This window comes from Phocoena phocoena, chromosome 11 (genome assembly GCF_963924675.1).
Source record: "Phocoena phocoena chromosome 11, mPhoPho1.1, whole genome shotgun sequence".
Lineage (NCBI taxonomy): Eukaryota > Metazoa > Chordata > Mammalia > Artiodactyla > Phocoenidae > Phocoena > Phocoena phocoena.
The window spans coordinates 18,297,826-18,313,027 of NC_089229.1; the positions used below are offsets into that span (position 1 = coordinate 18,297,826).

The 15,202-nt window shown below is 45.0% G+C and overlaps 1 protein-coding gene across 1 annotated transcript in view; it reads right to left on the minus strand.

The window, feature by feature from the left end:
- Positions 1 to 15,202, minus strand: part of STAB2 (stabilin 2) — a 156,562-nt gene that overhangs the window by 60,038 nt on the left and 81,322 nt on the right. Inside the window, exons 27-33 of the mRNA XM_065888385.1 lie at positions 13,524 to 13,619; positions 11,018 to 11,065; positions 9,392 to 9,528; positions 8,875 to 8,989; positions 5,996 to 6,073; positions 3,834 to 3,932; positions 3,639 to 3,746 (exon numbers count right to left, since the gene is read on the minus strand). Of these exons, the coding sequence (XP_065744457.1) occupies positions 3,639 to 3,746; positions 3,834 to 3,932; positions 5,996 to 6,073; positions 8,875 to 8,989; positions 9,392 to 9,528; positions 11,018 to 11,065; positions 13,524 to 13,619 (681 nt within the window). The remainder of the gene's footprint in view (positions 1 to 3,638; positions 3,747 to 3,833; positions 3,933 to 5,995; positions 6,074 to 8,874; positions 8,990 to 9,391; positions 9,529 to 11,017; positions 11,066 to 13,523; positions 13,620 to 15,202) is intronic.

Below are 15,202 nucleotides of genomic sequence, written 5' to 3' on the forward strand. Positions count from 1 at the left end.
CTTAACATCTCTTCCCGACCATCAACAGGTCCTAACTGCAAATCTGGTCTCACCAGAAGCGTCATATGGGGAAGGAGAGATGGTGAATTACTGTCTCAGCTCCAAATCACCCTCTACACTCTTTCTGCGGTGGAGCTGGGACCACAGCCCACACTGCTCCTCTGCCAGGTCTCCTGTTTGGCGCCGCCAGTGGAAAGTGCTCGAGGGAGACTGTGAGGCCTGTTAGAGGGATCTCCTCTTCCTGCATGATTCCTGGTCCTGGGGGCATCACCCCAGCTGCACTTCATCGCCCTGCCAGCGGCAGCTGGATCCGAGTGGCAGAGGCCTGTCACTCCCAGACTGGCCTTATCATGTCCCCCCTCCCCCAAGATGCCAGCACCAGCTGGGCAATGGCATCTCCGAGACGCCTGGGTCTTGGACCCCCAGGGACCCTCCTCCAATGTCAGAGGCACAAGCAGAATGGCACCCCGTCCTCAGAGGTCTGCGGTACAGCTCCTCCAGCCTCCTCCAGATTTCTGACTTTTAGTTGTTCTGACCTCTTTCCTCTGTTCTCCCAGCCTTTGGGGTTATAGATGCTTCTATGCTATCTCTTTTTTACCTTTCAATTATATTTATATAATTTTATACCCAATAAACAATTCATCATATTGAATTCTCTCTGATATGGTTTCCATCTCCTGATGGACCTTGATTTTTTTTTTTTTTTAGCAATCATTTTTACCTTTCCATACTGATTTTTTTTCATGGAAAGGCATTTTATTTTAAATACAGCAGTGTGTACATATCAATCCCAAACTCCCAATCTATCCCTCCTGCCACCCTCTGATGGACCTTGATTGATTCAAGGACCAAACCTCCTCCTCTAGTTTCCTTTCTAGACAAAGCCCAGCATGGAGCAGTGAGGAAAGAAGATTTAATTCTAAATCCAATTCAAAATGTTGATTTTTACAAGGAGCTGGATTTTTTTTTTTTTTTTTTTTACTTAATTGAGACTGTGTTTGTGACTTACAGTGATGATAGGACTTTCTGGGGAAGCAGAAAGGCTAAGACCAAAAGACAACCCTCAGAATGGGAGAAAATATTTGCAAATGAAGCAACGGACAAAGGATTAATCTCCAAAATTTACAAGCAGCTCATGCGGCTCAATAACAAAAAAACAAACAACCCAATCCAAAAATGGGCAGAAGACCTAAACAGACATTTCTCCAAAGAAGATATACAGATTGCCAACAAACACATGAAAGAATGCTCAACATCATTAATCATTAGAGAAATGCAAATCAAAACTACAATGAGGTATCATCTCACACCAGTCAGGATGGCCATCATCAAAAAATCTAGAAACAATAAATGTTGGACAGGGTGTGGAGAAAAGGAACACTCTTGCACTGTTGGTGGGAATGTGAATTGGTACAGCCACTATGGAGAACGGTATGGAGGTTCCTTAAAAAACTACAAATAGAACTAACATATGACCCAGCAATCCCACTACTGGGCATATACCCTGAGAAAACCATAATTCAAAAAGAGTCATGCACCAAAATGTTCATTGCAGCTCTATTTACAATAGCCCGGAGATGGAAACAACCTAAGTGCCCATCATCGGATGAATGGATAAAGAAGATGTGGCACATATATACAATGGAATATTACTCAGCCATAAAAAGAAACGAAATTGAGCTATTTGTAATGAGGTGGATAGATCTAGAGTCTGTCATACAGAGTGAAGTAAGTCAGAAAGAGAAAGACAAATACCGTATGCTAACACATACATATGGAATTTAAGAAAAAAATATGTCATGAGGAACCTAGGGGTAAGACAGGAATAAAGACACAGACCTACTAGAGAATGGACTTGAGGATATGGGGAGGGGGAAGGGTGAGCTGTGACAAAACGAGAGAGTGGCATGGACATATATATACACTACAAAACGTAAGGTAGATAGCTAGTGGGAAGCAGCCGCATAGCACAGGGAGATCAGCTTGGTGCTTTGTGACTGCCTGGAGGGGTGGGATAGGGAGGGTGGGAGGGAGGGAGACGCAAGAGGGAAGAGATATGGGAACATACGTATATGTATAGCTGATTCACTTTGTTATAAGGCAGAAGCTAACACACCATTGTAAAGCAATTATATCCCAATAAAGATGTTTAAAAAAAAAAAAAAAAAGGCTGTGGGATTGCCTGAGGGTTTATCCCAGGGCAGGAGAAGAATATTCCCCACTGAACAGGTTCAAAGGGCTGGGGGAGGGCTGGGGTTGAGGAGACACAGTAAAGAGGACTTCCACTTCCATCCCAGGAGTCCTGCTTGCTCAACACGGCAGTTACAAAAGTCTAACACACCGTTCCTCCCTTCACAGAGTTTTCATCCAATTGGAGAGCTAAGACACACCCGCCTGAAAAGACAGTTCCTTATACCAGGTGTGTAAGTGCTGAAGGGCGTACTAATGGTCTGAATTGAGAGGCAGGAGAGATTTTCTGCAGCTCAGGGGCCAGAGCCAGCTTGTCTGAGGAGGTGAGACTGGACTTGAAGAATGGGTATATGTATAGCTGATTCACTTTGTTATAAAGCAGAAACTAACACACCATCATAAAGCAATTATACTCCAATAAAGATGTTAAAAAAAAAAAAGAATGGGTGGGGAGGTTTCAGGAGGCATCGAAGGAGGAAGGGCAGCCTTCCTGATTGAGGGGGCATGTGTGTGTGTGTGTGTGTGTGTGTGTGTGTGTGTGTGTTTGTGTGTGTAGATAGGAGCAAGGTACTAAACATGCCTTTGCTTTCTTTAGGGTCTGTATGACATCACTCTGGTTAGACCACATGGTATCTGCTGAGAATGGATGGGAGACAGCAGTGGGCCCAAGGGTGGCTTAGCGGGACTTTAAGTATCAGCCCCCATCTCCTTAGCATCCTCATCTCAGTCACCCTATATAAAGAGAGAAGTGAAAACAGCGTGCTTGCTGTGCAATTACAGCTTTAAACTTGTCCTGCCACTATGGGGCTGGGTGTGGGGCACCCCTGGGATCCTTCTAAATGGAAATTCTGGCGCCAGCACTGAATAGAAGGTAATCGTGGCCAGTTTATGGAGACCGTAAGAACCTGGGGAGGTAGCTTGGACTTAGTCATTCAGGAAATGGAGATCCACCCAAGGGTTTTGAGCCAGAGAGTGACAGGACTGGAGCTTTTTATTATTTCACAAAGTCTTTTGACAAGTTCTGACTGTTCAGCCCCAGATGTTAGGAATCAGGGAAGACAGAGGCGGGGAGAATAGGAGGAAGACAGAGACAGTGCACTCCCTCTAGGTCCCAGATGCTGACAGCTCACTGCATGGGACCAGGAAGAAGCCAGGGAGGGGAGGAGGGGTGGCCATGAAGATGTTTCCAGGTTCCTGGGATGCCTTCATCCTTGTGTATGTGAGCCTGAGTGTGTGCTTCCAGGGGTACGAACTCAATATATGAGTAGTTCTGGCTTGGGGGAGGTTCGGGTATGAGAGAGTCTCTGCTCAAGTTTATGTTAAATATCTGGATATCGACAAAGAAGTTTTGATGAAAGAGTGAAATGGTACATGGTTGAGGGACTGAAAAACTTTAAGGGTTTGAATTTCCAGGAAATAATTTCTCAGGTTATTATTGCTGATACTACCAGAGTTGTGACCTTCTTCTCCCGGATGTAACTCTCAATGGCATCGTTGTTTGGAGCAAACACCGTGTAAGTGTCAGCAGCCTCGATCGAACTTGCCAGATTATGTTGCTGTGATGGAAAGAGACAGGAGCGCGTGAGGGACTTCTGTTCCCAGGTAACCCGAGCAGAGGGTCATGCAGAGGACGTGGTACTTGCAATGATGTAGCCCCGGAAGACGGAATAGTCAGGCATCTGGTCCAGCCGGGTGAGCAGGTTTGGTAAGGAGCCAGTTAGACCTCTTTGGGGAACCAGAACCTGGGAAAGGAAGCCCCAAAATTCTGTTAGCCTGCCTTGGCAGGACTTGCTGCTCTCTAGTACATAGGTTCATGTCACATAACAATATGTGATCATGAAGCCTCTGCAAATAGAGAACAAGGTACCTTTTCCTTTGATCGTTTGCAAGACTAAAGAGAGGTGCACAGTTTGGGAAGAGAAGTGGGTTGGATTTCAGCCCTACTCCACCACCAGACCAGGTACCTCTAGGCAGGGAACAACCTGCACAACTGTTCATGGTGGCCCTAACAAAGGGGACCACAGTGCCCCATGGACAGGTAGAAAAGGAGCTCCTTAATGAGCCAGTGCAACCCAGAGGCTAAGCAGGGAACTTGAATCAGTTGATGCACAGCCATAGATCTCTGTGTCCACATAAACTTCTTCCTCAATCCAGCTACCTAGCCACGAGGACCCTCAGTGGCCTCCTTTGAGAAGTGAGGACAATGGCACATACTTTCTTAGGGTTGTTATAAAAATCAAATGAGATAATGCAATACATGGCACTTGGTACAATGCCTGGCACCTAGAGGGCTGTCCATCATTCCAATATTACTGCACACAAGGTGGGGTGGTAATGCTGATGAGGGACAGAGAAGAGATGCAGCTCCACCCCTCCGGGACATGCCATTATATGGGGGCTCACGACCTAATCCATAAAGAACTATCAAAACAAGGGGGCACAGTTATGCCAAATGAGTTCTATACTGAGAAATCCCACGGGATTTCAGAGGAAGGAAAAGGGAATAAAAATGACATTTATCGAGGTCTCCCTAGGCAGCAGTGAGAGAGAAGGTGTTGTTTAATACTCATAGGGAAGAAAAATGGGGCTCAGAGAGGTTATGTAACTTGCCCAGGGTTACACAGTTATTTAAGTGCCTGAACGAGACGCTGTATGATTCTAGAACTTACCCTCTTGACACTACGTCAACCTCGGTGATATGGGCTGCAGGGATCAGGGATGGCTTCACAGAGGAGGTGGGACTCGACCTGGCACCCGTGATAATAACGCTCAGTACAGGACGTGGGTTGAGGTGCCATTTTACTAATGAGGTTTTGTTAATCAAAAATGTAAATGAGAAGAAGAGGTAATTTTACACTTTAAAAAAAAATTTTTTTTAGTACTTTGAAAAGCCAGTATTGGAGAAGAAAAATACTCTAAGTAATATTGCTTTCTGATAAATGAAGCCATAAGCCCAGTATAGTTCCCTGCAAATGACCTATCACTTGCTCAAAAAATGGTGTATTTTTTAATGCCTCTTGGTAATACAAGAGAATTGCAAGGTCTTTGAAAAGTGTTGCACTCAGAAGTCTTATAAGAAGCCTCTCTTTTCTGAACAGAAACAGTTAATGTGTTCTGTAACTTGAAATAGAAAAGTATGTAAGTGCCACGTGAGAATAATTTTAGTTAAAATGCAATTAGTTAATTGTCTTTTCTAATCTTCCGCTTTTCAAAATTTCCCAATATACCCTAAATTCGAACTTTAATTTTAAATGAAGGTATTAATATAGTAACTGGAAATTATAGGATAGTTTAAAAGCTCGTTTCCCATTAAACTTTTTTTTTCTATTTCATACCTTTGAATACTGTTGAATTGCATCTTAGAAGAAAATAAAAATTCTACAATACCCTTCCTACCCTTTTCCATTTTTTTTTCTAGGGCACAATAATGCAGAGGGGAGAGGACCAGTGACACATAGCCAGTTGCCTCTCCTCCAGTTCTTGATTATATCCAATCTGGGCATATGGACTTCCCAATACTAAGGTTCCCGTGTACCTTGTAAGATATTCTGATAACTAAGAAATATGATATATGTGGCCACACATTATACAGGACCCACTGCAGGATATAGGCTGAGTATATAGTAACTGAGTCTTACTGAATGAGTAGAGCCTCGAAATGGTTTTAAAATAAAAATAATGAAGCACAATACAGGTTGTTTTTATATTAAGGCTAAGTATTTTTTCCCAAAAAAGATACTGCACAGGAGGATACATAACAAAAGGAGAAGAGATTCAACATGTGCGGGAGGAAGCGATTTTGTACCTTGTTGATGATGTGTATCACTCCATTTGTGGCTGCATTGTCACCATCAATGACGCACGCTCCTTCGATTGTGATATTCTGTAAATGCACCACAGTGAGAAGGTGAGTCCCTATAGAGTACACCCAGGGATTGAATTATTTCTGGGTTTCCCACTTTTTGAGTAGTAGTGACCTTCTCACTTTTGGACCATGACACAAAGTCAGAAATTTTTAAATTGAGAACCTTTCGATATTACACACACACACACACACAATTGAAATGAAATAATACTTTCCTCTATCATGTGGGAGGCAACTGATCATCGATTCTACCTTATTTCATTCTATTTCATTAAAAAAGTGCTGGGGACTTCCCTGGTGGCACAGTGGTTAAGAACCCTCCTGCCAATGCAGGGGACATGGGTTCAATCCCTGGTCTGGGAAGATCCCACATGCAGCAGAGCAACTAAGCCGGTACACCACAACTACTGAGCCTGCGCTCTAGAGCCCACGAGCCACAAATACTGAGCCTGCGTGCCACAACTGAAGCCCATGCACCCCAACTACTGAAGCTTGCGCCGCCTATAGCCTGTACTCCGCAACAAGAGAAGTCCCCACTTGCTGCAACTAGAGAAAGCCCGTGTGCTGCAAAGAAGAACCAACGCTGCCAAAAAAAAAAAAAAAAGTGCTGGCTGAGGCTCACTAAAGTGACCCTGCAGTTGGAAAAACACCGCAAATAGTGTTGTGGGTTGAATTGTGTCTCCAAAATTCGTATGCTGGAGTGCTAACCACCAGTGTCTCAGAATGTGACCCTATTTGGAGACAGGATCTTTACAGAGGGTCATTACGGTGGGCCCTAATCCAATATGACCGGTGTCCTTATAAGAAGAGGGTATTTGGGCACAGACAGCTGCACAGGGAGAAGACCATGTGAACATGAGGACGGTCATCTACGAGCCAAGGAGAGAGCCCAACGTCAGTCCTCAGAGAGGACCAACCCTGCCCACACCTTGACCTTGGGTTTCGAGCCTTCAGAGCTCTCAGACAAAAATTTCTGTTGTTTAAGCCACCCAGTCTGTGCTTCTTTGTTATAGTAGGCCTAGCAAACTAATACAGATAGTTACTGACTTTTCAAGAATATTAATTACACGGGGAAAGGAGCTAAGTAAACCCAAATGCCCACTCACGCAGCCACTGAAAGGAGCTAAGTAAACCCAAATGCCCGCTCACGCAGCCACCAACCAAGCATGACACATCTGGGCTCTGCTCTCTCTGGTTTCCTCTCCTCTTCTCCCACCACGGCCCTTTGTCTGAAATTCCTCCTGGGAACCCTGGGTGCAGAGGGGACTTGCCTCACCCTGAGCACATCAGCAGAGGTCCTGAAACAAACATTCCTGGCTACCTTGCACATCTCTCCTGGTTACAGGGAGACATTTATATCAGGCGTATGAAAGAACCCATTACAACTGTGTCTTTGATGGTTAGCTGCTCTAGCTCACAGGTCTTGACAGATTTACCTCTGAATCTGCGGAACCTGGGATGAACCTTCCCAGGGTGGGTGTTCAACTAATGCTTGCTCAGAGCACCAGTGATTTCAAACACCAATGGAAAACCACCCATTGTCTGATATATGCATGTAACGTTCTAGAATTATTGTAATAAAATAAAATGTAAAGAGTCCATGGGACCGTATGTAACTCTTTTCTGCTTTCTAAAAGGAATGATCTGATGAAGCACATATATTTAGGTAATACTAGGCATAGAGCCTTTTCACAGCGCCATCACTGATGGGGAGGTAGGCAGAAATGCTTTAGAGCTGTAGTTCTAGAATATTCTGACTCTGGCCCATGCTCCATTGATGGGGCAGTTCTCATTTCCCAGTAGAGTCTCCATTTTCATCTTGTTCAGTTCACAGAAAGAACTTTAAAACACTGCCGCATTCAGCAGGGCAGCCAGACTTCCGCACAGAAAACTGAATCCAAGTCCTTGAAACACTATAGAGAAAGCCAGAAGGTGAGCTTCTACAGGGCTCTGCTCTCCTGTGCACTGTCCTGTCTCCAACACTCAGATCAGTTCCTGGAGCATAGGAGGTGTTCAATAAGTATCTGTTTGTTTATTGTTTTGGCTGCATTGGGTCTTCGTTGCGGCACGCGGGGAGATATTTCGTTGTGGTGCGTGGGCTTTTCTCTAGCCGTGGTGTGCAGGTTTTCTCTCTCTAGTTGCAGTGCTTGGGTTTTAGGGTGCATGGACTCTGTAGTTGTGGAGTGCGGGTTCCAGAGCTTGTGGGCTCTGTAGTTTGAGGCAGGCGGGCTCTCTCTAGTTATGGCGTGCAGGCTTAGTTGCCCCGTGGCATGTGGGATCTTAGGTCCCCAACCAGGGATCGAACCCACATCCCCAGCACTGGAAGGCGGATTCTTTACCACTGGATCACCACGGAAGTCCCAATAAATATCTGTTGACTGATCCTAGCTTAATACAAAATTGTAGTAATCTCAAATGACTCAATTAGTAGGTTTCCAATAACCAGCTCTTAACCACACATAAAAATCCATGTTGTGAAACTGCGTGGCCTTCACCCAGAAGAAATGAAAGGATTGCCTTTACGGATCAGTCTGCTGTCTGTCAGGAAGAGCCTGTGGCCAACCAGTAGGCAGAGAGCTTCATTTTATACTATCCCTGCTACAGAGTAACTGTGTGTGTGTGTGTGTGTGTGTGTGTGTGTGTGTGTGTGAATACAGGTTGCTAAGTGTTGAAGCTGCGTAATACCTACATGGAGGTTTTATTCTCCATTTTATTTTTGCTCACGTTTGGAAATTTCCCTAACAGAAAAAAACTAAAAGTACACTATGAACGTAGGTCACAAGTTTCCACTAAACAGACACAACACGACGCTCTCTTACCCCATCCGCCTTTGCCAGGTGGAGGAAGCTGCCCTGCAAAGACGTTGCCAGCATGTCAGAAGGTGACAGGGCCTGCAGATCAGCCACTCCATACGTGCCCAGTAGTGTATGGTACCTACAACAACAGTCCATAAGGGCTGTAATGAGGTGTCAATGCTTGAGGCAGTGGCATTGTGAGGAGTTAAGAGAGTAGCTTCTGGAGCCAGACTACCAGGTTCAAAATCTCCCCTGCAACTTCAGCCATGGTACCTGGGGTTAGTTAATTAACCACTCTGTGCGTCGGTTTCCGCATCTATAAAATGGGAATAATTCTGTTTCACAGGGTCCTTGGGAGGATTAACTAGGTTGTACATAAAGCAGTTAGCACAGAATTGGCTGTCAGTCATGTTGACGACTTCCATCCTGGGACATGGTCAGTTGCATGGATCTGAAGGACCACGTGGCCTCCCTTCACTGAACTTCATTCACACTGATGCCAGTAAGATACCATGAAGAATAAAACACACATAATACCTACTTTATGAGGGTGGGAATATTGCTCTTGGTCAACCAAAAGGCTTTCTCATCTTGGTCCATGTCCTCAATAGCTTGTTGGGAAGGCACGAGGATGGTGAGGTTTGAGGCGGCTGACAGCATGGGTTGTAGGGAAGCATTCTGAATCGCAGAAGGAAAAGAAACTGGCCTGACTCATGTCAGAGGACAAATGCTGACTTATTGCTTGGCAGAGATGACAATTTCCCATGTGATATAATTTCAGAGATACCGGGAAGGTCCTAGGGACCCCTTTCCCAAATCGATCCCACCTACTGGCTGATGCCTCCTCTTCCCTCTGAGACTCATTCCTTTTATTTAAACGTGTGAACCTTGACAAAAGGCACATTTTCCTGATCAGGTCACACTTGAGCCATTATCAGTCATTCACCCTTTAGTCTAAATGAAGAGGCAGAGAACAGTCTTGACAGTGTCATGCGTGTGTGTGCACACGTGTGTACAGAGAACCTTGAGAATCCTCAGACGCCTTTGGAATAAGGATGGTGGCAAGATTACAGGAAGAGTTTCAGCGTGAGAGAGACTGGAGGCCTGAAATCAACTGTTATCTACTCACCTAGAGCTACTTCTGGGTAGAAGTGGTGGTGGGTTTATGTTTCACAACCGGCTCTCCAGGAAAAACAAACAAACAAAAGCCCCGCTTCCCAGTGTTTGCTGATTTCTGTGGTGTAAGTTCTCCCATCATAGCTGATTCCAAGCTACCGCCATAACAGCACAGAAAGTGGAGTTGGGAAAGCTGTGCTCTTGTGAGCTAGGACGAGTGGGTCTAGCATACCACAGGGCAAGCTTATGAGTGTGGGGTGGGTCTGTATGAAAATGAGCACCTGCTATAGGACCCTCAGTCCCTGCTGTCCTGTGTGATGGGGGTCAGAGGGACCCCACATGGAAGCAACAGGAAGGCGTCCTGGAGTGGCTGCTGACCAGACACTGCGTATCTTAGCATCTGTCTTCTTAAAAGGGACAAACCACTTGTCACGATGGCTGGCTGAACCTGTCACCTTGGGCCACTCAGGCAAAGATGACAGAGACTCAGACAACTGGGGATGGTGGGAATTAGACTCTTTGTTATAGAACTTTCCAAAGGAGAGGGAAAAGCTCCTCTGGGCATGTTGGGCTGAGGGCTAAACACACATGAAATATGATATAGTACTGCAACTATAAATGCCAAATATAATTTGGTGAATTACTGTGATGAATTATGCTGACTTTTCAAAAATCCCTCTTTTGATGAATGAAGTTATACATATATATTTGGATTGGTTGAAAAGTTGACCACCCCAGCTTATCTTAGACCAGAAGCTCTTGGCCCTGGTTGCATGTTAGAATCACCTGGGAAAGTGTTAAAATACACTGATGCCCAGGTCAAACCTCTACCCAATCAAATCAGAGAGTCTGGGGGTGGGAGCCTAGGCAGGGCTACTGAAAAACATCTGTTCCATGTGGCTCTAAAGTGGAATCAAAGCTGAGAACCACTGTTCTAGACAATTTCCCTCCCTCCCCCTCACCAGCTGCATTTTCAGTTTTCTGTTACATGTAGTCCAAATATCTACAATTATTATATATTCCCAATCCTAATTCCAACAAAGGTACTCACATTTATCCACTGGTTAAATATAGCTGCTGCAGAGAGAAAGGACAATTCCTTATTCATTTCGTGCAAGAGAGGGAGGAGAGAGGAGAGAGAACACAGAGGAGGATCAATGAGAGGTATAATCACAGGGCATCTCTGAGCATCGTCCTTGCCAGCCTTGTCGATGCCGACATGAATGATGCCCAGGCTGGATGAATCCCCATGTTGCCAGAGCCATGCATTTCTTTCATGTTTAATGGCTTGAATTATCTTCTATATTCGAGGTAAAGGAGTAATTCCAGAAACATTAAATGAAACAACAACGTCGAATTCGTCCAAATCAGAATTTATGTTGTAAGAACACGGCCACCCAGCCCTAAAGGAGGGTCACAGAACTCAGTAAACTGTCCCCTTTCAGAGCTAGCATTGAGCAGGGGCTCGGGACACAGTGCCAGAGCACTCGGGTTTTCTTTCTGGTTTGGCCATTTCCTAGTTCCTTAGGCAAGTTCCTTCATCTCTCTGGGCTTCGATGTTCCCAGCTATAAAACAGGGATGATAAAAGCTCCAGCTGGTAGTGTTGATGTGGAAACTGGAAGAGTTAATGTTTCTAAAGTGCTTAGAATAGAGGACGGCATGCAGGACACAGTCAGTAGGTTTTAGCAACTATTATTTTTAACTTATCCGCCATGGGGTTTGTTAATGAACATACACGCTGAACCATCTCAATTGGCACCAAGTTGGAGTGAGGGAGGATATAAGATATGAAAGAGAAAAGATGGCCCCTGATCTTATGCAACTTACAGTTGTTTTGGGGATGTTAGGATGTGAAAAAATAACACAGAGGGCTGGTAGATCAGTGATGTTTGAAGGTGTGATAGATTAAAGAAAGCTCTAGACTTTGAGTTTAAAAAGTCTGGGTTCAATTCCTGGGTCTGCCATTTACCAGCTGTGGGACCTTGGGCAAGTCACTTAACCTCTCTGAGAACTCAAGTGCCTCATCTGAAAAATGAAAATGATGATGCCTTGCTCCTGGGATTATGAACATTACATGCATTAATGTATGTGAAAACATTTTAAAAATTATTAAACACCACGAAAGTGGCAACAACAATTATTATGTGCAAGTTTACCAAAAGGCAATACATCTCAGAGCTGTCTTAATTCCTTTTTGAAAGTGGTTGAGGTTATGGAATAAGTTAGTAAATACCAGTTAAAAAGTAAATCAGTAAATAGATAAGTACAAGAGCTGAGATGCTCGGGTAATCCCTTCAAGGAGAGGAGGGCATGAGCTGGACCTGAACTGCTGGCAGAAAGACCTGAGGCTGGGTCCATGGGGGCGGGGAACGGAGCCAGGAAGGTGACAGCTGGGAAGGCGACAGCTCAGCTAAGCTGGTTGAAGTGAGTTGAGTCCATGTGAAGTCCTCAGAGTTACCAGGCCGAGGATTTGGACTTGATCTTGTTTTCCGTGGGAGATGAGGGGCATTGTGAAAGCAGGGTGTTAGGGTTTTAAGGTTTTAGGAAATGTGGCCCATGGACAGTGCAGAGAAAATGTTGGGTCCATGCTCCACGGTCTGAATGTCAGGAGACAGGCCTGATGGGATGAGTAGGAGAAACAGGTTCAGTAAAGGGCAGGAAGGACCCTGATAGGCAGGGAGGCCAAGGTCAGATGCTGCAGCTGCCAGGGAGCACGTTAGGGCAGGTGCAGCCCTGGGCACTGTTACGCCAGTGGTTTCCGTTGAGAGGAGGGTAGGAACCAAACTCCAGTGAGTTAAACAAAAAGTGAGTGATGAGAAAATTCACCAATTTACTTTCTCATTTCAGCAAATCTTTATGAACAGTAGGAGTGAAGTAGGAAGCAAGGACAAAGACCTGCCCTCAAGAGTTGACAGTCCAGTGGGGAGACAGGCAATTAGGTGGGCCGTGCCCTACGCTGATAGAACATACTAACGGTTAAGTGCTTGGGCTCTGCACGGAGACAGCTGAGCGACCTTAGGCAAGTGTGCTTAGGCTCTCAGTTTCCTCATCTATGAAATGGGCATGATAATAGCATAAGCCCAGAGGCTGTGGTTTAAAGGGGGTGCTGCAGCATGTTAAGGATTTAGTAAGATGCCTGGTACACAGAAGGTGCGCGTGTACCCCCCAGACAGGGGTAAGCACAGGGTGCTCTGGGTGCCTACAGGAGGCACACAGCCCGGACAGGAGTGCCCGAGAGCTCAGCAGGGACCAGTTATTTGCCCATCCGGGAAGTCCGGGACCAGCAAGAGGCAGAATGGCAAGAAAGGGAAGCCAGCACTGCTTGGTACACAGAAAGTGCCTAATAAAAGTTACCTCCCTTCACCTTGTAGAAAATTTGTGACCCACAGAGCACATATGCCATTTATGAGAAGCAGTTTGCTTCAGATAAAATCTGGAGCAAATGATTGGTAGAACACTTTAAAGCCATCCTAGCCAAGAGCACTTTTTTTTTCTTTTAAATTTGAAGATTTTTGTCTTTATTATTCTGTACTGGAGTTGATCTCAGAGGACTTACCACTGCAGCGTTTCCATAGCAGAGAAGGCCATCTCCTTCGTAGCCCTCTTGGCAGACACAACTCCAGACACCAGAAGAAGTAAACTGACAGGTTGCCTGATACAAAGAAAATGAGAGAAACGGTTTGCTTTCCCAACTAAAGCATTAGGTATGAGGTACACCTGTGAATCCTCAGGCTCCTTCTACAGTGAGAACTGCAAATTTGGGGCTGAAAGACGGTGGAAGTAACCCACAGGCCCTCAGCCCTTTCTGCAGGTTTGGTGCACTTCTTATGGAATCACAATTAGATTCTTTCTTTTCATCCCTGCCAAGATTTAGCAAGCAGAAATCAGGACACACAGTTAATGTGAATTTCAGATAAACCAAGAGGTTTTTGTATAAGCATGTCCCATATAGTATTTGGGGGCACGCTTGTGCCAGAAAAGAATTCACTGTGTATCTGAAATTCAATTTTAACTGGGTGTGTTGCACTTTATCTGGCAACCCTATGCTCGTTCTTCCACGCTTTGGAATGAAGTGCAAGTTCCAATAACCTCTCACGTGTGGAATGTCAGGGCTTGGTTGGGCTTAAATTAAGCAAGAGTGTTGGAGCTTCTTCAGCTTTATGAAGTGCTTTCATGATTCTTGGGTAACGGATGCTTTAGAGGCATCTCCTCCCATTTTTTTTGTCTTTGAATATTACCCACCTGCCCACACTACTAGGCGTGGGTCTGGCAGTCCTGTTCATGATATGTCACCCCACTCCCTGGCCATCATTGAGTGTCTCATATGTGGACACTTGGACCCAGCTGGGCTGGTCAGATCCTTTCTCCTATGAGTTAGACTGGGGACACAGAGTGCTGTTAAGTTAGTGGAAAAACTACCATCTCTGGTAGCGCTGTTAAGTTAGTGGAAAAACTACCATCTCTGGTAGTTGGGTAGATGTTTTTCTAAGAACGGAGTCATCTACCCCAAGATGCACAGAACTGCACTTAAAGTTGGGAGAGAGAGAGAGAAAGAGAGACAAAGACAAAGAGAAAGTACAAGCACAGGGAGTAGCAAAATGAGAAATTGCATGGTCTCAGAGGATCGAGGGAAGAAGCTGCCTTGATGTCGATTCTAAGCCCGTGGGAAGTTTTGGAATTCCTGACTATGGAGCTACCCTGGCGGCATCTGTCCAACAAATTCCTTTTTAGCTTAAGCGGATTTGCGTGGACTCTGTTCCTTGCAAGCAAAAGCACTGTGACTAAGGTGTCGTCTTCACTGGTTCTGACGCTGAGTGCTTAGGGATGTTCTTTTAAAAACATGAACACGACCAGCTCTAACATCTTTGCCTGCTCTTCCATAATTTAGACACAAGGCTCAACCTACCCTTGAATGGGCATTTTCACTAATAATTTGGGTAAAACTTTGTCATGACATTCAAAATGGGAGTCTAGTTACCCTTTAAGTTATCCTGGTGATTTAGAATTGCCAGATGTAGCAAATAAAAACGCCAAGTTACTAGAAGTTCAGATTTAACCGGGAATCTTATCTGGCAACTGTATGTTGGTTCTTCCGAGCTTTAGAATGGAGTGAAGGTGGCAATAATTACTCACATTCTGCTCAGGGACCCCCTTTGGGAGTAAAGAGAGATTTTGTTCACTACTCGGCCCAGATAAAAAAATAACCCAACCTTCTTTCTTTCTCAAGTCATTGTT